At 33.7% G+C, this 22,054-nt stretch overlaps 1 protein-coding gene across 3 annotated transcripts in view; it reads right to left on the bottom strand.

The window, feature by feature from the left end:
- Positions 1-10,485: 10,485 nt before the first annotated feature.
- The window catches only part of LOC136043706 (roundabout homolog 1-like), a 156,630-nt gene continuing 145,061 nt past the window's right edge, over positions 10,486-22,054 (bottom strand). For all 3 annotated transcript variants that reach the window (XM_065728595.1, XM_065728594.1, XM_065728596.1), the window contains 2 exons: positions 18,555-18,760; positions 10,486-10,810 (listed from right to left, as the gene is read on the bottom strand). In XM_065728595.1, coding sequence (XP_065584667.1) covers positions 10,751-10,810; positions 18,555-18,760 — 266 coding nt within the window. In that variant the 3' untranslated portion in view covers positions 10,486-10,750. The remainder of the gene's footprint in view (positions 10,811-18,554; positions 18,761-22,054) is intronic.

The raw sequence follows: 22,054 nt of genomic DNA, 5'->3' as shown, positions 1-22,054 counted from the left end.
AAAATAGTATGTTTGCTATATCCTTGATCCTTTTGATGAGATAACAGAAGTCAAATTGCATTGACTTATAATTGTTGGGAAGTAGCCAGAACTAGGTTTGTTCTGCCTGAGTTATGTTAATTCAAAACCTTTTCCATTTATCAACAAATCCTAGGTCCCCTGAAAGAATTTCTTTTTTCTTACCGAATGAAATTTTAGCATTACTCAGAATATGAATAGGGCCTATCAAGTCTCATAAACAAAAAAAATTATATGAAAAAGTGATATTTATTGGGAAAGAACAAAATACTGAGCAATTTAGAAAACTTTCTGCAGAAGAGTAGTCTTAAAACAAAAGACTTCAACAGCAGCGATATTATATTTGACAGCAACTTTTAATGGCAAATCAATGGTTTTCTTCATTAGGAACTTTAAGGCAAAGTAGGTTATGTCAAGTCAAGACCAGGACAAATTAAAGCACACTTGAATAGGGTTGAGGAAGTAAGACACTGATTGCGAAGATTTTGGCTTTCAACCTATTTCAAATTCCCACGATGATCCGGTTCAAAATTCCGAAAATACATTTTCGTAACCAATTTTTACTTTTAAGATGAAAATAAATAGTTTTTTGTATGTCTGAGTGCATCAAGGATGAATAACATACTACAAAAAATATTTAAAATTTCTTAGTTACAGTACTTTGAGCATTAATGAGCTCACTTATTTGCTACTGCCTTAAACAGTAGAATTGTCAGGTATAATTTTTTTTTGGCGTACTTAAACTGTTTACTGTTAAGAAGATTGGCACCCCTCCACTCCAAGTTTTATAAATTGGCTTTTTTGGGGAAAATGCTTCATTCTTTACTAGTTGTACTCTCGGGTATGGATGACTTAAGTACACGAGCCATCGTTACAGTCGCCTGTTAAATGACACTCATTCACTTTTAGACATATATTCCAGTTCTCATGCTACTCCGTCTCAAGGGCATAAGCCTTGTTACTGTCTGTTAACTCAAAAATATATCAGAGAGGTAGAGGCTTTCGGCTTGTTCTTACCTGGAACCTAGTAAAGAGCTAACACCTTTTTTAAAACTATTGCTCTTTACCAGAGTATATGAAGAAAATTTCAGCACGATGTCTTGAAGTCGAATAGCATCATTTAGATAATAATACAGAAATGATACAAAAAATTGTAGTTTTTTAGCAAAAAGTACATTTGTATTTAAAAGGACCTGATATCTCAAAATCGTTCTGTAACAAAACATAGAGCGCATTAGAGAATTTTTCTAGGGGACTTGCCCTCATTGATAAGACAATTAATGACAAGAAAATAGTTAGCGACAGAGACAGAACATTTTGAGAAGGTGTTAATATGTGATAAGTTGAAAGGAAAAGATATCCCGGAGGAAAAGATAGAAAATAGTGAAAAAGTTTTTGACAGTTTGGAAAATTTATTTAGTGAGGAAGGATTAGTGACAGTACTAAGAGGTTTAAAAATGTTAAGACCCAGGTGCTGATAGTGTTGTAAATGAGTTTAAGTGTGTGGTAAATAAGGTAAATAAAATTATAATTATATCACTGAAAAAGAGGAAATACCTAGCGACTTTAAGAAACTTAATTCATCCTCTCTATAAGAAAGGCGGTAAGAGTGAGTGTATTAATTTAGAGGCGTTAGCTTCGTTCCTATAGGAGGAAAATCACTTAGTGTGAAGATACTTTTCAGACTTAGAGATGATGTAGATACAGTTTTAAGAGAAGAACGGTACGGTTTTAGGAAGGGCAGAGGATGTGCCGACCAAATTTTCAATTTTCGTTTAATAAAATTAGTGTTTTGCCCCATTTATATGGATCATTGTGATGGACTTTATCCACAAGGAGTACAGCAAAGGCAGTGAGATAACAGAATAAAAAAAATAAATTCAGAGCAGGGGACCTAGGATTTGTTGATAAATAGAAAAGGTTTGAAATTTTTGAGACTTAACATCTAGTAAGGAGATGTGTAACCCTCCCCCCCCCACCCAAAAAAGAAATAGTTTTGGAGGTAGAGCATTTAATACTAGATATCTTCACTAATTTAATTATAGTGCTCTTCACTTTTAGCATAAACTCAGGCATTTCTATATACCCTAGTTTCTTGAATCAACCCAGTCAGTCTTCAATTTACAAAAGCATAAAGTATAAGGTTTGCCATCTTATAAGTGCGTGGGTATCATATGAAGTTATCGATCATTTTATGACCAAACACAATATATTCGTGGAAGAACCCTTGGGAACTTGGGGACTGTGGCTTTCAAAGGCTATCTTCGGGAGACGAGTTTTTTCCCGTGGAATTGATGTGTCTATTTTTTTTTGTATAGTTTTATCTTGTCGTGTGCGGTATATTTTATCTTTGAGACTTTGAAAAAGCTTAGTGTTGGAGATTCTCTCAAGCTAAGTGATAACACCAATACCCTACGTCATAGTGATATTGTTTCAAAGCCAGTGAGGTGGTACAGGTTATCTGTTCTAAGAGTCCAAAAATTCCCTGGCTTAAATGACGATAGGTATGATGAGTGAGTTGAATAGGCTGACTTCAAAGCTTTAAAATGGGAGTTTGCGAGTACCAGTCGTCTGGCAGTCATAAAGTCCAGTTCAAGCTTAAATTTTGGATAGCTTTGATGTATTTGAAGTGGTTCTTGTATGAGCTGAGTAAGCTACCAAGGTAGGTAAATTCCTTGACCTCCTAGATGATATCACTTCGAAGCTTGAGGCCGGGCAGGCATGGAGCAGCTATTGGTGATCTCAAAAAGGGTAAGCTAGTTTGTAAATTACTACTCCTATGAAGACACCAGATGGGTTATTCATGAGTGATAGACTGGAATTAAAAAGAGACTGAAGAGTTCCACTGATAGTAGGCAATCTTGCAAAATGCTGGTTGATGTTTCAAAGCTTTACGTGAGGCTTCCTCCAGATTAAACGCACCTGCATATGTGTATATCATTAAGACCAAGCGCTTGAAATGCCAAAGTAAGAAGAATGCTTTGTTGACCAACCCTCCAGGTGAGGCTGGACGACTGCTTAAAGCTTACGAAGTGGCAGTAGACGCCGCAGTTAAGTTCAGGATGCTATTTCATGATCCAAGGGACTGTGAAAATCTGATCACTCGTTGAACTGTTTGGTAAGAAAGTAGCTTGCTATTTTAGGATGACTTTTGAGCATACAGCTCAGATGCACCCAGGCAAGACTCTTGGTAGTATTATGGTGGCATGACTGGTAATATGTTTTGCTTCGTAGCTGTCACAAACTGCATTTGAACTTTTTTTTATGAACACGTACTAGTGGCTAAAAAAAATTAAATAAAAAAAATTACAGGCAGTTAAAAGTTAGCCACAGCAACGCATGGCAGGGGTCCGCTAGTATATATATATATATATATATATATATATATATATATATATATATATATATATATATATATATATATATATATATATATATATATATATTTATATATATATATATACATATATATATATATATATATATATATATATATATATATATATATATATATATATATATATGTATATATATATATATATATATAAGTATATATATATATTTATATATATATATATATATATATATATATATATATATATATATATATATATATATATATATATATATATATTGTTGATAAATAGGACCTAGGATTTGTTGATAAATAGAAAAGGTTTGAAATTTTTGAGGCTTAACATCTAGTAAGGAGATAAAAGTTAGATCAGGCAGTTAAAAGTTAGCCACAGCAACGCATGGCAGGGGCCGCTAGTATATATATATATATATATATATATATATATATATATATATATATATATATATATATATATATATATATATATATATATATATATATATATATATATATATATATATATATATATATATATATATATATATATATATATATATATATATATATATATATATATATATATCTATATATATATATATATATATATATATATATATATATATATATATACATATATATATATATATATATATATATATATATATATATATATATATATATATATATATATATATATAAGTATATATATATATATATACATATATATATATATATATATATATATATATATATATATATATATATATATATATATATATATATATATATATATATATATACTAGTTGTTGGGGTGGCACTTCGTGCCACCCCAACACCTAGTTGGTGGGTTGGTGGGACGCTTCACATCCCCCCAAGCCCCCCGGCGCGCGTAAGTCGTTACGCGCCATTTAGTTAGGCGCCATTGTAGTTGTGTCCCTGTGTCCAACCTGTGAATATATATATATATATATATATATATATATATATATATATATATATATATATATATATATATATATATATATATATATATATATATATATATATATATATATATATATATATATATATATATATGTATATATATATATATATATATATATATATATATATATATATATATGTATGTATCTATATATATATATATATATATATATATATATATATATGTATATATATATATATATATATATATATATATATATATATATATATATATAGGTATGATGAGTGAGTTGAATAGGCTGACTTCAAAGCTTTAAAATGGGAGTTTGCGAGTGCCAGTCGTCTGGCGTAAGTCGTTACGCGCAATTTAGTTAGGCGCAATTGTAGTTGTGTCCCTGTGTCCAACCTGTGAATAGATATATATATATATATATATATATATATATATATATATATATATATATATATATATATATATATATATATATATATATGTATATATATATATATATATATATATATATATATATATATATATATATATATATATATATATATATATATATATATATATATATATATATATATGTTGCATATAAATGGATTGTCAGGTTTACTGACTCTTGAACATGCAAAATATAATTGTCCATGGGAAAAACAATCCGTATTCAGATCTATACCTCATTATTCTAATGATGTGTCCCTGTGTCCCGGTCGTCATTTATATTCCCAGTGTCCCGGTCGTCATTTGTGTCCCGTTGTCCCAGTTTGTAATTTCTCTTTGAGTGTCCCAGTCGTCATTTCTATTCCCTGTGTCCTGGTGTCCTGGTCGTCATTTGTGCCCCGGTCTGTAATTTCTATTCGAACAGTCCCTGTGTCCCGGTCGTCATTTATATATCCCGCCTGTGCCCCCGGCATCCCCGTTGTAGTTTTGTCCCTGTGTCCCGGTCATCATTTATATTCCCTGTGTCCCGGTCGTGAATTGTGTCCGGGTATCCCAGTCTGTAATTTCTCTTTGAGGTTCCCGGTCGTCATTTATATCCCCTGTGTCCCTGTCGTCATTTGTGTCCCGGTATGTAATTTCATCAGTTGACAAACATGAGGTCAGTCGACAAACAACTTCATGGCGCATACAGCTCAATGCTTATAATGACGTCAGTCGACAAACTTGACGTCATTCGACACAAAAACATGACGTCACTCGACACACACACACACACACACACACACACAGACAACTTATTTTTATATAGATAAGATACATATATATATATATATATATATATATATATATATATATATATATATATATATATATATATATATATATATATATATATATATATATATATACATATCTTTAAACGAGCAATAATTGTATATTCATTTACATATGCATTTTATTCTCGAAAACTGCTGCTGCATATTTTTTGGGGAAAAACTGTCATCTATGGATTTACTGGTTTAAAAAAAAACATTTATGTAGGTCACGTGTTTGAGAAAATTCGTCAAGAGCTTTAATTTCGAAAAAAAAAGTCTTATTTTGGCAAGAGAAAGCTATGAAAGAAAACAGGGAATATTAAAAAAAAAAGCCTCTTATGCCCCATTTCATCGGCAAATGGTGTTCAAAAATTCGTAAACTGTGTATTATGTAGTTTATGTACTTGGCTGAAGTTCTATCTGGGGAAGTCTTTGCTGTTTACGCCCTCCCATGAAGTTCATTTATTCTCTAGATTCTTTCTTATGACCTTTCTCACAATTTTTTAAAACTGCCAAATATAAACATCATGCGTCTTGAATACTTTTTACATCATCATCGCATCAGCCATCTCATTAGTCCAGAGCCGAAGAAGTACCTAACTTACGCAAATAAATGCACAAAACAGTAGATATGTTTATGGAAACATTTATAAGAGGATCTGGGAGTAATTTGTTTTCGAACTCATCAATCAAATTGTTCTTGATGATGAACGATCAGTAAAGAGCAACACTTTCAATGTCAATCTAAATTTTATAAAACGAAAAAAACTCAACTATACAATCTGTTTTTTGTTATGGTTCGTAATTTGTAAAATTCACCAGGTTCAAACTTACCCATCAAAAGACATTATAGCAAGAAAACTTGCAGAATATTTATATAAAAAAAAGGGGAAAACACCATTTAAAAGGAGTCTGATGATGACTACTGTAGACTACCCGTTTTAAGTAACAAGAGACATTGCATTGAAGTTAATGCCAATTTCTCCTATTTACAAGATAACATTTATTACCTGAATAGGACCAAAATACTGCCGAGAAAAGTCTGAGATAGGCCATATCGCTGAAGGCCATTCATGCAACCCTCCAGTTTCAGAACCATTACTTCTGCATGCGGAGTATTCGTCCGTAAACATACTTCTATTCTAGAAAAGGTCATTATGGACATAAATTCCAAGCTTTGTATCACCAAGTTGATTTTTTTTAGTCCTGAATGAATAATGCTTAATTTTGCACACTCGTGCACCCTATTGTAAAGGAGAATTGGATTATCTTTTGTTGGAAGGGGAAGAGGGACCTCAGATGTTTCAAAAAGCGTGTTGTAAGACAAACAATTACAAAATGTCTGTTAGACACTCCTTGGAAAAATATGAACAGGAGATTTACTCGCAAGCCTCATTTTATCAAAAGGAAAATATTTGGACTAAATGTGTAGAATGGTTGCTGAAATAGTTACAACTCTTCTGTCATTGTAGGTCCATTTTTATTGTAAGATAAAAGATTGGATTTGTGTACCCACCTGTGTCGAAGTTCTGAGTTCTGAGTTCTTTATTTAACATTAAAATCCATAAACAAAAAATTACTTCAAGACAATCTCCCCCATAAGGCTCCATGGCCGGGAAAGAACAGGGGAGAAAAAAATACCAACAAAAAAAAATATAAACAAAAACCAAAAAACAAAATTGAGTCGCCCACCTTAATAATCTCCAAAAAATGACAAGCTAGGCAGGGGGTAGCACATGATTTCACCAACTCAATTAAATATCCAACTCAATCCAGAGACATCAACTCCAAGGGAAACCGGAATAAAAAATAAATAGGCAAAAAAACAACAAAAAAACAAAACAAAAAAAAACAAAAACAACAAACAAACAAAATTATTTACTAGCTAGAAAATCTCTAACATAATTTTTGAACATACCAAACGAGTGGCAGTGTCGTACGAACTCTGGGAGCGTGTTCCAGATCCTGTTGCAAGCTGTCAGAGGGTTGAAGTCAGACCTCACTGACGGTGTGTGAAGAACCAGTAAATTGTTGGAAGTGCGGAGATTATAAGTCGATTGATCAGAAACAAAAGATATATTATTACATAGGACAGCAGGAAGATGGCCGTGCAACTTTAAAAAAACGAAAGAAGAACAAGAAAGAATCCTTGAATGAAGATCAGACTCATTTCTACCAGTTGTGCCAAGAGTACTGTCATCAGCAAAAGCAATAAGTGTATCCGGTAAGGACAAACTCTTGTCACAGCTAGTGACGGATACTGGTTGACAAAGACGACAGCAAATGGTAGGTTTTAAATTTTTAACCGCATTAATAAGGTCATTGACGTAGATTAAAAAGAGTATCGGCCCAATGACAGATCCTTGTGGAACACCAGACTCTATTCCAGAAGGATTAGAAAAGTCCGGATGAACCGAGATGACTCGACCAGATAAATATGATAGAAACCATGAATAACCATTCCCTCGTATACCAATATGGGACATTTTCAGAAGAAGAATCTTGTGTGTTAATGAGTCAAACGCTTTTCGAACATCAAGAAAAAGAGCAGCAGGTATCAAACCAGAGTCAAGAGCTGAATTTAAATAATTCAAGAGAGTTGCACATGCATGCTCAGTTGAATGTTTCACCCTAAAACCAAACTGAAAATCATGAAAAAAGTGTTTAGAATTGAGAAAATCAAGAAGTCGAGAAAGCATAGCTTTTTCAAAAATTTTACTAAACACTGATAAAAGAGATATGGGACGATAATTTGCAGGATCATTCCTTGATCCACCTTTAAAAAGGATGATAACACGAGCACGCTGTAGAGCACTTGGGAAGACACCATTTTCAAAAGAAAGATTGACAAGTCTCGTGAGGGCACACACAATGACAGGAAGAATGAACATGACAACCTTAGTCGGAATACGGTCTGGGCCAGAAGATGAAGAACCCCTCAAACAATTGACAATTCTGGCTATTTCAGCTTCAGAGACAGGTTCCAATGCCATTGATTTAGGACAAGGTGGTCCTAGATAAGACCTAAAATCAGGTAGAGAAGAAGAAGGACTTACAGAAGAGGCTGTAGTTTTGCCAATATTAGCAAAATAGGAAGTAAACGCATCTTGAATTTTTAGCTCACCCTCTACATTTTTCCCGTCAATCACAACACTTGAAGGGACAGAAGGAGGCAGAAAAGATGGCCTGATAACAGAATTGATTACTTGCCATGTCTTCCTAATGTCTTTACCGCACGCAGAGAACTTTCTATGATAAAATAACGATTTAGCCCTTCGGCAAAGCGAATTGTAAACTCTTCTATAAGCTTTGAAAAGTTGAAGCCGAGAATCACGCAAAATGGCTTAGAGCATCTGTAAGCCTTTCAAAGATAATTTTTCTTCCTCCAGGTTTTAAGGAGTCCAGGGGTCATCCAAGGATTCAAAGGGGTTGTTCTTTTCGATGCTGGATTCGACTGGGGTGCATTACATGTATCAAAGATAACTTCTTTCAAAGAATCATAAAACGAATTAAACAAAGAATCTATGTCAGACCCATTTTCAGAAATACTCCACGAACGACCTGCCAACCGTGACCTAAGAATATGCAAGTCCTGATCATTAAATTTTAAAGAGGAAAAACCAGCTTCTTGGCTCCTCCTTGGCAACGAATCGGAAAAATCATACATGGAAAAAACAGGAAAATGGTCTGAGATATCACTCATCAATATAGAATTTCGTACCAACGTCAAAGATGAAAAAAATATTATCAAGCAAAGAAGCGGTAGTGTTAGTTATGCGAGTTGGAATGCATGCAGAAGGCAGTGTTCCACAAGCGAGCATTGTCGAAAGAAAATCCAAGGACGAGGATGACCTCCGGTCAAACAAATTAAGGTTGAAGTCGCCCATAATTACAAGTTCACATGAATGAAGTTGGATTATTTCCAAGACCTCATCAAGAACCTGAAGGAAAGAGGTAACAGACCCACTAGGAGACCGGTATATATTACCAACAATCAAAGCCTTTGCTTGGGTTTTAATCTCAATAAATATGGATTCAAAAATTCCTTCTTCATTTCTTGACAGGTCATGTCTAACAGAGTACGGAAGACATTCCGAAACATAAACAGCAAGGCCACCTTTAGCCATCCTACTTCGATTCAAATATTCCATCTTGTACCCAGGGAGATGCAATAGAGATTCGTTTTTTGAATCAAGGAAAGTCTCACAAAGACCAATGAAGTCAGGGTGGCCACTACGCACTATTTTTTTCAACTCATCAAACGAAGAGCAAAGACCCTGAACATTAAGCTGAAGTATAGAGAATATACCATCTCGTTTGGATACTCGATCTAAATCAGATACGTATTTACTACTAACTGAAAAATGGGGATTTGATGGTGATTTGTTAGACTGACCTACTGAATTATTTATCAAACTAAGAACATCAATTGGGTTATTTTGAACATGAAATAGTTGCTCACCCAAGGAATAGTCGCTCACCCAAGGAAAATGTGAAATTATGACCTGAAGATTCAATTTAGGTATTTCAAAAAAAAATTTGAACCTAGAGAGTTTGCATATCCAGGGAATTTCAGACATCTCTAGCAAAAATAGCTAAAAGTGGATAAATGGTTCGATAGATTTATCAACAATTAACTCAACAATAAATTTAAACTACAAAAAACAATTGAGTTATCATATGACTCCTGCAAGGCTCTAAGGCTAGGAGTGTAGGGCTGTAAAGCCTGCAAATTTTCTCAGAGTTAGGTTTAACTCTTCAAGGACTCTTCAAGCCTTTCAGTTTTAAGTTAAGCACACTTCAATCTGTTTCATTCTCAGAGTAGTGCTTGAAACAGTTAAACTTCGACGAAGAGCTGAAATTCGTCCCTCATTTCTAGTATAGCCCTGTCCTGAGTATGGTATAACAAGGAATAAACTAATATATTTGATTTTCAAACAAAAGTAAATATTAAAGCTTACAACAAATAGAAACATACCCTATGAATAAGGAAGAGTGCCATCGCCCCAACCGCCCTCTTTACACTGCAGTAACTATATGTTTCATAGTATTGTACCAAAATAAAATGGGGCAGATTCACACAACATAACTAACAGAACATATAAGCTAAAAATTATATAATTGAGCGACAATAAGGCGCTAATGTAAAAACATTACGAATAACTAAATTATAACATATCGTTCAGATTTTTGTTCCCATGGTCATTTGCTTCTCCACTTTCATAGTTCTGAAATTAAAGCAAAGTTAAAATAACAAGAAAACAAAAGCACATTACAGGGTAATTTTGAGAAACATAGTAAAAATTATTTCAAAATCCAGCCAGTGCAAAATAGTAATGAAAAAAAATCTTGTATCTTAGATGAAAATATGTAAAATCTAGAATATTCTCGTAAATATGACGAAATCAATGTTTTTTTTTGTTTTTTTTTTATTTCAGTAAATTTAAAGAGCCAAAACTAAAGATTATAGAAATTGATAAGAGATGAGCTACCTAACAAACTGAGGCTACCTAACAAAATAGGAAATTCACCCCCAGAAAAATGTATCCCATTAAACTTGTTCAAAGGAATGCCTGAAAGAGAAAATCTACTATTTAGAAAAATCTACCCCTGAAAAAGTATCCTAAGTAAAACCTGGGCACCGAAAACTTTTTCTAAATTGAACTGGTCTATAAAAGCATGAGGGCCATTCACTTTTATATAGCCATTTTACTTATTTTCGCAATATGAGTCTGTCAAGTAGGTTTTGGCAGTAAAGTACATGTTAAATGATGTGGGTTTTCCATAGACTTTAAACTTAAAAGATTCAATTAGAGACTTAAATTTCGTAGAAAGAATCTGGAAACCATCAGAAACAAAATAAGCTTCATAAACTTTAAACAATTTTCAGTGGAAAAGGGAAACTAAAGACCCAGTACTGTCAGGCTTTCAGCTATTTCTATGTTTCAATTTTAAGCCTTGATTATTTTTTAGGGGGAGGGGGTGAGCTGTTAAATAAAAAAAATCTGGTAGTAAATACATCTCTACTTTACTCTTGAACAATGTCAAGCATTAACCTATCTTTGAAGGCAGATGGCTACTTTTACTGACGAACACTCTTCTGTTATTCTAGAGCTAAAATGAAAAATAAAAAGAAACAAAACTGGACATTTTCTAAGTCTTTTTTTTACTCTATTTGTTAATATCAGTCAAACATCCATTTTTAAAATTTTCTAATCATCTACAAGTCTAAGCATTGGTCAACACAAAATCTAAAATATTTTCGAGAAAATACCATTTTTCTGAGAAAAGTTCATAGTTAACATGCAAATTTTTATCTTGCCAAGCAAAAGATCGCTCCTTAGTGAAGTCAATATTTCCTTTTTTACAAGATCTCAATTCTAACAGAAGGAAAATTTGAACAGCACGCAGTGTTTCTTTATAAACGCGCTATTTCTTGACCCCTTTCTTTTTAAATGAACGCTTTAGTAGCCTTATTTCCTGCAGTAAAATTGAAGAAACGACTCGTCAGCAAATCAAGAGGGCATTCTGCAGGTAAATAGTACGTAAAACCAACTCTTTAGGTAGCAGTAAGAGAAATAATCTTTTCCAACTGAAAGTAAGGAGCAACATTAAAACTTAAAACGGACAGAAATTATTACGTATATGAGGAGGTTTTCTCCCCCAAAACACCTTCCTCTTTACGCTAAAGTTTTCCACCATTTAAAAAAGGCTTCTTATTGTTCTAATTAAATGAAAATAGTGTTTCAGGAGTAGTACTTAAAGGATTGGGACAGAATTCAAACTTTAACTTAAAGAGCAAGGTGTTGTGGAGGATTAGCCCCCCTCATATAAGTAATAGTTTCTGTTCGTTATAAGTTTTAACGTTGCTCCTTACTTTCGGTTGAAAAAAACTTGTATTTTTTATTTAATTTCTGATCACTTTTTGAATAATGCCTGGAAATCAAGCTACTCCTCTACGAAAAAAATACTTCCCCAAGGATTTATTCTCTAGACAGTTCAATCCTGGTGAAAATTTACCCCGGACAATTACACTTAACATATCCACGCGTAAAATTAAGTCGGCAAAGAGAAAGCAAGACATAAGAAAAATCTCGTATAGGAATTCTAACAAATTCACCCAGTGTAAAATTTCTCCTGAAAACTTCCCTCCGGTGGGCAAATTATCCCCGTGAAAAATCCCACCATCAGAAAATCCCCCCTCCTAAAAACGTTTGCATACTTCCAAATAACTAATACTATACGTAAATAATAGACACATTTTAAAAATTAAAGACCTTTCCCCATGAGCTGCGGGAGGATCTTGACGTTCCCAAAGGCATAGATATGCGGCTTTTCAGCTATCCTGATCAAGATGACTATCTCAAAATTTGATCAAATGATTTAAAAAAAAAGAGTGTGGGGGGGGCCTAGATGTCCTCCATTTTTAGTGATCACTTAAAAAGGACACTAAAATTTTTAATTTTCGTTTGAATTAGCCCTCCCACGATATTCTAGGGCCACTGGGTCGATACGATCACCCCTGGGGAAAAACAACAAACAAACAAATAAACACGCATCCGTGATCCTCCTTCTGGCAGAAAATACAAAATTTTACATTCTTTTTAAACCGCTTGAAACACCTACAGTAGGGTTATCTGATATACTGACTGATGGTGTAATCAAACAGTTCGTGGTAGCGAACTGTAGTAAGGAGCGATCCGGCTCAATAGTAACCGAAACTCTATTTTTGATACCAATAGTTACATCAAAAGAATCAAATTTTAATGCTAATTTTAAATATATAAGTTTCATCAAGTTTAGTCTTACCCATCAAAAGTTACGAGCCTGAGAAAATTTGCCTTATTTTAGAAAATAGGGGAAACATCCCCTAAAAGTCATAGAATCTTACCGAAAATCACACCATTGCATTCAACGTATCAGACAACCCTGCTGTAGAGGTTTCAAGCTCCTATCTACAAAAATAAGGATATTCGTATTTTTTGCCAGAAGACCGATCAAGGGCGCGTATTTATTTTATTTTTTTTCTTATTCCCAGGGGTGATCGTATCAACCCAGGGGTCCTAGAATGTTGCAAAAGGGCTCATTCTAACGGAAACTAAAGCTCTAGTGCCCTTTTTAAGTGACCAAAAAAATTGGATGTTACCTAGGTCCCCTCCCACTCTCATTTTCCCCCAAAGTCACCGGATCAAAATTCATAGTCAAAAAACTTAATAACTATGTCTTTGGGGACGACTTACTCCCCCACAGTCCCCATGGGAGGGGCTGCAAATTACAAACTTTGACCAGTGTTTACATATAGCGACTGTTATTGGTAAGTGTACAGACGTTTTCAGCGGGATTTTTTTGGTCTGGGGGGATAAGTTGAGGGAGATGGTTACGTGGGAGGATCTTTCCATCGAAGAATCTGTCATGGGGGAAGAGAGTTTCAATAAAGGGGGCGCAGGATTTTCTAGCATTATTTAAAAAAAAACAATGGAAAAATAAATATGAAAAGTTTTCTCAACCGAAAGTAAGGAGCAGCATTAAAACCAAAAACAAAAAGATATCATTACGCATATGAGGGATTTGCCTCCTCGTAATACCTTGCTCCTTACGTTAAAGTATTTTTAGTAATTTAAACTATTTATTTTACGACCTTTGTGATTCAGGGGTCATTCTTAAGGAATTAAGACACAATTTAAGCTCTAGTGTAAAAAGCGAGGGATTGAGGAGGGGGTTAACCCTGTCATGTACGTGATAAAAACATACGAATACAGAAGTTCGCTACGTAAGTTAATTCGTAAGTTACGTATATTTTTTTTTTACTAATGAAAACGTTCGCAAAAAATTAAAAGTTCTAGTTTCGTTTTTAAGTAATCAAAAAATTGGAGGGCAGCTACGCCTCCTCCCCCACTTTTTTTTCTAAAAATCTTCCGATTGAAACTATGACAAAGCCCTGTAGCCAAAAAATTAATATGCAAATTTCGTTTTAATTATTTATGTGCAGTGAGCCAAACTCAAAACATGCATTAATTCAAAAACGTTCAGAAATTAAAAAAGAAAACTAAAGTTTTTTTTAGCTGAAAGCAAGGAGCAACATTAAAACTCAAAACGAACAAACATTACTCCTTATATAAAAGGGGCTTTTCCTCCTCAACACCCCACTCTTTACGCTAAAGTTTTTTACCGTTTTGAAAAGTAAAGTTAAGACAAAGAGTCAAACTTTAGCGTAAAGAGCGGGGCGTTGAGGAGGAAAAGCCCCTTTCATGTACGGATTAATTTTTGTCCTTTTCAAATTTTAATGTCACTCCTCACTTTCAGTTAAAAAAACTTTTTTTTTATTTTCATTAAGATTTGACTTCTAGCTAGCTTCAAAAGCAAACTTTTTAGAAACCAAATAAATTCAAAAACTGATAGAACTTCACATTATGTCTTCTAAAACCTAAGCTAAATTTCTGTATCTCACATAAGTTTCTAGGATATAATACTGTAAATCCTGATTGTAAAACAAAAAGTTCCCATTTTTTTCTCTTTTTTTATTTCGATGTTTGTTGTATTTTAGATTCTTAATGCCGGGATAAGCAGGCAAGAAGATACGTATTCTTCTGCATCCAAAAGTGAACTGTACACTGAGAAACAAATTCTAAGCTTGTAATCGCGCATCGATTTTCTTGACATTCACTGATAAGTTGTTTTTCTAGACAAGGCAGAATTTTTCCCCCAGTGCGGATAGACAGATTTTGATCTTTTAAGAAATGGGACATACATTGGTTTTCCACCAATAAAATCCCTTCTGCGACTTTTCCTAATTTGAAGCTTTGATTCTTCTAGATCCACTACATATGCAAACTACTACAACTAACAACTCACTGCAGCTCAAAGCCTCATGAGGCCAACACAACTATGCACGCTCCTCCTCTGTCTCAATCTATTCAAAGCTCTTTATATCATCCCAGTAAGTTCCGATTTCCCTAAAACCATTCCTTACGACCTACCACCACCCAATTTGAAACGAACTGCTTTTCTTTTTGCCGTACATGGTTGGCTGACAACGACGATCTTTGGCAATCTGTCATACTCCATCTACAGAACATTTCCCAGCCATCTTAACCTTTCTCTCATTATAGTCCTAGAAATTGCGATTGAACCATGTTTTAGGACATATTACTGTTTGAAATTCAGTTAGTCAGCTGAGTATCCAAAACAATCTGCAGACAATTTCTCTGGAAAACATCTGACAAACCCACCTCCGTCTACCGGAGCGCCTACGCTTCAGAACCATACTTGATCACTGTCAGCACTTTAGCTTCCAATATTTTAGTATTGGTTCGCATTTTTTCAACAATGAATAAACAACCTGGGCCTTATCTATCTTGCTTTTAACATCTTTAATGCACCCATAGTTATTACTAATAATACGACCTAGATAAGTAAATCTGTCCATTTGATCAATCTTCTCATTACCCAAAATTACTTCTTCACCTTCACTGGTTCCCAGTCTCTGCAAATTAGTCTTCTTAACATTAATTTTCAAACCCATTCTTGCACGCTGAACTCTAAAATCTCCATAAATTAATTCATTTGCTAACATTTTCATCTCAGATGCTCAAATCATCAGCATAATCTAACTCTAGGGGAGTTTTGCTCCCCCTTTTGATTCCGTATTCTCCTATTGCCTTTGCTGTGCTCCTTAAGAAGAAGTCCATCAAAATGACCCATGTAAATGGGGGTAGAACACAACCCTGTTTAACTCCTGATTTGATACGATACCTGCTACTAGCCTTGTTGCCTACCTGAACCACAGCAATGTTATTCTTGTAAATAGCACTAACCCCTTAATATATCAATCTGGTATACGACACTAGGATGAACCTTCGATAGAGCTTTTCTATCGGCTGAATCACACGCTGGCTCATAATCTATAAAACTAAGGACTGAAGGGGTCTAATGAGTCATTCACTTCCTAATTATTATTCTAAGGGTGAAAGTTTGGTCGACGCATCCTCTCCCTTTCCTAAAACCGCACTGCTCCTCTCTTAGAACCTTATCTATAGCACCTCTAAGCCCAAAATGTAATATCCTACTAAATAATTTGCTTCCGACAGTATCCCACTTTATATTTATATAATTACCTCACTCAGTCTAATCACCTTTCTTGTAGAGGGGTTTAAATAAAGTTCTCCTAAGATCGCTAGGTACTTCCCCTTCTCAAAAGCCAGATTCGTAATCTTCAATAATTTATCTCTAACTTCACAGCCACCATGTTTAAAAAACTTATTTACCACACAATAAGCACCTGGAGTCATATTATTTTTGAATCCCTTTGGTATTGGTGCTAATTCATCTTCATTGAATAAATCTTCCTTCAATTCCAAAGTGTCACGAATTTTTTCATTCTTTTCTATATCTTTTCCTATAAGATTAAGACGGTTTTGCACATTTTCAAAATTTTTTCCTCATCTCTCTTTAATTCTTTCCTTGTTACCTATTGTAGTCACGTTCTTATCTTTGACTGGGACAAGTCCAGATTGATTGTCCCCCCTTAAATTTTTTTAACATGCAAGTACAATATTTTACTATTAGGTTTTCTGGCCGCATCTTACATATCTTCGGAATTTTTATCCAGGGCCTCCACTTAGCACCACCTTTGTTCATATTTTAATGCTTTCTCCACTTTCCTTACATTCTTCTTATTTTTATGATATTTTACTCAAACATTTCTTGTACAAGCCCCTCCTACTCTCTATTAAATTTAAAGCATTTTCATCAGTATTCGTAGCTGTATTTATAATTATTCTCCCTAAGACGCCATCTACTACTTTAAAAACTACATTTTCTAAAATTACTCCACCTATCTTCTTTATTATCATATTTTAAATTCTCCATGATAGTATACAACTGTTCCTGTGAAGTTTTTCTCATATTCTCATCGTGTGATTTTTTGTAGTAAATTGAGTAACTAGTATACTATTATTGATACCTTCCCAGCCTAAACAAGGTATACCAGCCTCTGTATTCGTCATGAGCCGTACTCCCTGCCTATGAACCTTATTTCTGAAACTCCTAATAAGTCCAGTACAAAGCATCTAGATTCGTCTGTCAAAATGTCGATACGATAGTTATTTTTGACGTTGCAACTTTCCAAGCTGCAATTTTTAGATTATTTAAACCATTGAAACAACAACGACCTCAGCAAAAGCAAAATTCATAATTACCAGAAGGGGACCATCACATATTCTCAAGTCTATATGAAACCTTAACCTGGTTTAGAACCAGCTCTGGAAGTTGGTTTTTTGGCATTTCTATAGACTTTAGAAAAGAAGTATAATGATAAAAACATATACACAAAAAGAAATATAAAAAAAGGCACTATAATGTTTTACATTAACTGAAGATGCAATGTCTGGTATTTTTGCATAAAGGGTGCAACTTGAACTACCAAATGGAAAGTACTAGATTAAGATCCAGCTATTTAGATGGATAGGCTGTATATGCGATTTTAGAAATAGTAAAAACCTTGTTTTTTGAGTAATTCAGATCCTACAGGAGAGGCCGCAACAAATCTTTAAATTAAGACTTATATAGGAATTTCTGTGCTCAGGATGTTCTAGCAGCCAATGCAGATTGGTAAAAGAATTCTTTACAACATATTTGGCAAACAAAATAAGTCCACAATATACGGACAAACATCTAGCATTAGAAAGCGTCAAACGCGTATTTTAGTTTTGGACAAGACGATGCTTGAATGCATAACTCATTTAACAACTAACGGCGTTTATCCCGTCAAAGCAATCTATTCTTTCCGCTGAAAAATGACCTTTACTTATTTGAGCATATAAAAACATAAGGATGCACCCATGCGGGGCTCTTAATTGAGTAGTCCCATGTTATGCTTGAGTAATTTTCCTTTTTTCAATGCTTAATTCTGCAAATTTAAGCGAGACAATGTTGAATTCAGTTCAAAAATATCAAAATTTGAAATAATCTTACTTTGTATGATGGATTGGCGTAAGCAGATTGAGATTTTCTTGCAGTTATTGTGGCAGTCGCCTTTGTACCCCAGCGCAACAAGATTATAGATAAGATAATAACCAATAGAACGGCACAGCCGGCCACGACAGCCATTATTGTCATGGCTATGAAGTACTTCTGATCTGATCTATCACCACCTTTGTCTTGAGACGACTGTATCAAACCTAAAATAGGATCCGAAGTTTAGGCCGTGATTAAAGGGTGAGAAAAAAAAAGTATCATCACCCGAAGGCTGCAGCTCGCGCTTAAAACTAGGAATAAGGTCATGAAACTTTAATTTATGCATTTATTTGTTTCAAGTTGACGTCTCAGAAAAACTAGAAATAGTTTGGTGACAATTGTTCTACACTTCCGGAACTTGAAATTAGAAAAAATGGGTAAGGTTATTCCGGTTTTCTAAACAGATAAATAATTTTTTTCTTTTTCCAGTTTCTTTAGCAGAAAGACCTTGCTTTTTCGAAAACAAAAGCAGTTGAGAAGCTTTTCGAAGGTAATAATTAAATAAAACAAATACAATCTTGTACACTACTTCATTTTTACTTCAACAAAGGTCTTCAAACTATAAAAAGCTATTAAATTTTTATAATTGTCATGTAAGATCTAATTATTTATTTTATTTAGTAAGTATACAATCACTTCTCCTAATTACTACCCACGAGGTTTCACACTGAATACACGCCACTCTTGCAAACCACAAACGACAAATTTTATTTTTTATTTTTTAATCATTAAATTCTTAGGACTTAACCAGTTTTATTTGTGGATAAAAAGGGACAATTTCTTTATTTAAGAGCCTATAGTGTGGAAAAGACTTCAACTTTCTAGATTTTTGCTAATATAGCCTATTAAAATGAGCCTAAAGCTCACTTATGAACAGCATCAAAATTCTCGTATCTAAACAAATGCAAAAATGCAGTACATCTTGTACCACCAAATGGCTAAAGCAATAAAATCAAAACTGGCAATGAATATTTTTTAACAACTATCTATTCAAGCTAAAGCTTCCATATATTAAAAGTAAGAAATGTTTCTTTCCACAAGAAAAACTGAAAATAACTTAAGATTAAAAACAAAAGTTTTAAAAGACCGTGACATAAAATTTGCACTTGAATAACTACGAAACGCGATGAAGCATGTTTCGTCACAAGGACAAAGGATTAAAACTTCAATAAGTAGCTCATTTTAATCTTGGATAAAGAGTAGATTATCTATTAGTCTTGTGGATTATGATTTGTTGACAAATTGTCATCTAATGAAATATTCTATTATTTGAACTGTTAATCTATAGGAATCAAATAGCCAAATAGAAAGGTAAGGGCCAAACTCTATTTCTAACAGAACGTGACACTTTCATTTTCCCGTCAGTCAAAAATGCAATTGTCTTGCTAGCAAGAAAAAGGAAACCAGTTTCAGTACATATGGAGATAAGAATTTTCTTCTTCCTTAATATTTTTACTAACATTACTATGCTCTTTGTTTTATAGATTTTATCAAACTGCTCTGTGAATGTTTTGAATTATCCATTTCGTTTGGAAGTTCGTTAAAATAACCGCAAATATGGCCAGTCTTAAGTAGGCAGAGTAGATAGGGTCATTAAAAGGATAACTATGCATTTTTCCGGACAAGTCTTTTATGATATCAAACGCAGTTCTAAAAAAAAAAAAAAAAAAAAAAAAATCATCCATAAGATATCTGACCCCTAAACATCCAGCCAAGGTCTTTATAAACTTATTGCCAGAATTAAACTACAAATAAGCAAGAAGGCATTTTGAAAAATTAAATAAAAAAAACTAATTTTTTTAACTGAAAGTAAGGAGCAACATTAAAACTTAAAACGAACAGAAATTACTTCGTATATGAAAGAGGCTGCTTCCTCATCAACGCCCCGCTCTTTACGCTAAAGTTTGACTCTTTCTCTCAATTCTTCTTTTTAAAACAGTAAGATTAAGATCGTTAAGATTCTATGACTTTTAGGGGGTGTTTCCCCCTATTTTCTAAAATAACACAACTTTTCTCAGGCTCGTAACTTTTGACGGGTATAACTAATCGTGATGAAACTTATATATTTAAAATCAACATTAAAATGCAATTCTTTTGATGCAGCTATTGGTATCAAAATACCATTTTTTAGAGTTTTGGTTACTATTGAGCCGGGTCGCTCCTTACTACAGTTCGTTACCACGAACTGTTTGATATTATGTGTAAATAAAACATATTAATATACAATATATTACAGACACCATTTTTTTCCTTTTTTGCGAACTAGTTGTACTTTTTTAACACCACCCGCAAAGTTACCCTAGGTGTTTGTAGTGACCAAAACCGGTTTTCATATTTGCTTCTCTAATTTTTTGAATTTATTTAGGTTATCACCTTTCTTGCTTGGTGTGTAGCGGCAATTTACCTGCTCGTGTATTGCAATATAAGGAAGCTTGAGAAACACAGATATTTGTTCTTTATTTCACCGATAGAGGCACAATTTGTGCTATATTTTTCCCTACAGTCTAGTAAATTGAAGATAAAATTAAATGTTTTTCCTTTTACCCTAACGATGTTGCCGCTGACCCCAGAAAATTTATTACCATTCTCAACTGTTATTTAAAAAGATCAGATGTGACTATTTTTAATTTCAAATATCTAAGCTATGCTGCTTCCTTGGAATGTTTTATGCAGTGCCTCGAAGCCTACCCATTTGTCATAATATCTCAAAAGTATTTTGAAATTCCCACGATCGAGGATTAGATTTCAGGATCTACTAATAAATATTGATGAGGCCCATTAATGTTGATTCAAAATAAACTTCAGTTATTGAAATCAAGGAGACTTCACCTGGTTTTGATTTTGGGTTTGCAAAAAGAACTCTGGCCCGTATAGCTCAAATTGCAGAGATGAAATTATGTTATATTAGAAGTTTTTCAAATGGAAGTCAAGAGCAACATAATAATTCAAAACGGAGACAACTTATCCTGTATATGAGGGAGCCATCTCCCCCTAGCCCCTTCTTAACTCTTTAAGCTAAACTTTTTAAATTGTTTAACCGAAAGATTTTCTGAGCACAATAAATATAGCTTTTAGGTTATTAAATACAACTTATGTAATTGAACCAAATACAACATGATTCAAACCTAATGTAAGTTCAATAAGGTTTTATGTAAATGAAACAGCAGATATTAGTCGCTGCGATGGCACGGCTCGTGATGACCACCTATACAGAGACTAGGAACCGTGCTCGCTTAGGTTCAGCTTTAGATGGGCCAAAAGACTCCAAACCAGACCCTTCTGAGTCTTCCCCATTTCTTATCTTATGAACCAACGCCATAAAATTATTGTCTATATTTTAGGAAAACCAAAGATTTAGCTGGTTAATCATTCAATTGCCAAGATTAGCAGCAGATCATCAATTCCTTGATGGTGCCATGATTCCTAATGACAAGAAGATTCATGTAACTGAAAAAAAA

The sequence above is a fragment of the Artemia franciscana genome, unplaced genomic scaffold (genome assembly GCF_032884065.1).
Source record: "Artemia franciscana unplaced genomic scaffold, ASM3288406v1 Scaffold_855, whole genome shotgun sequence".
Taxonomy (NCBI): Eukaryota; Metazoa; Arthropoda; class Branchiopoda; order Anostraca; family Artemiidae; genus Artemia; species Artemia franciscana.
This window is presented reverse-complemented; position numbering and strand designations above follow the sequence as displayed.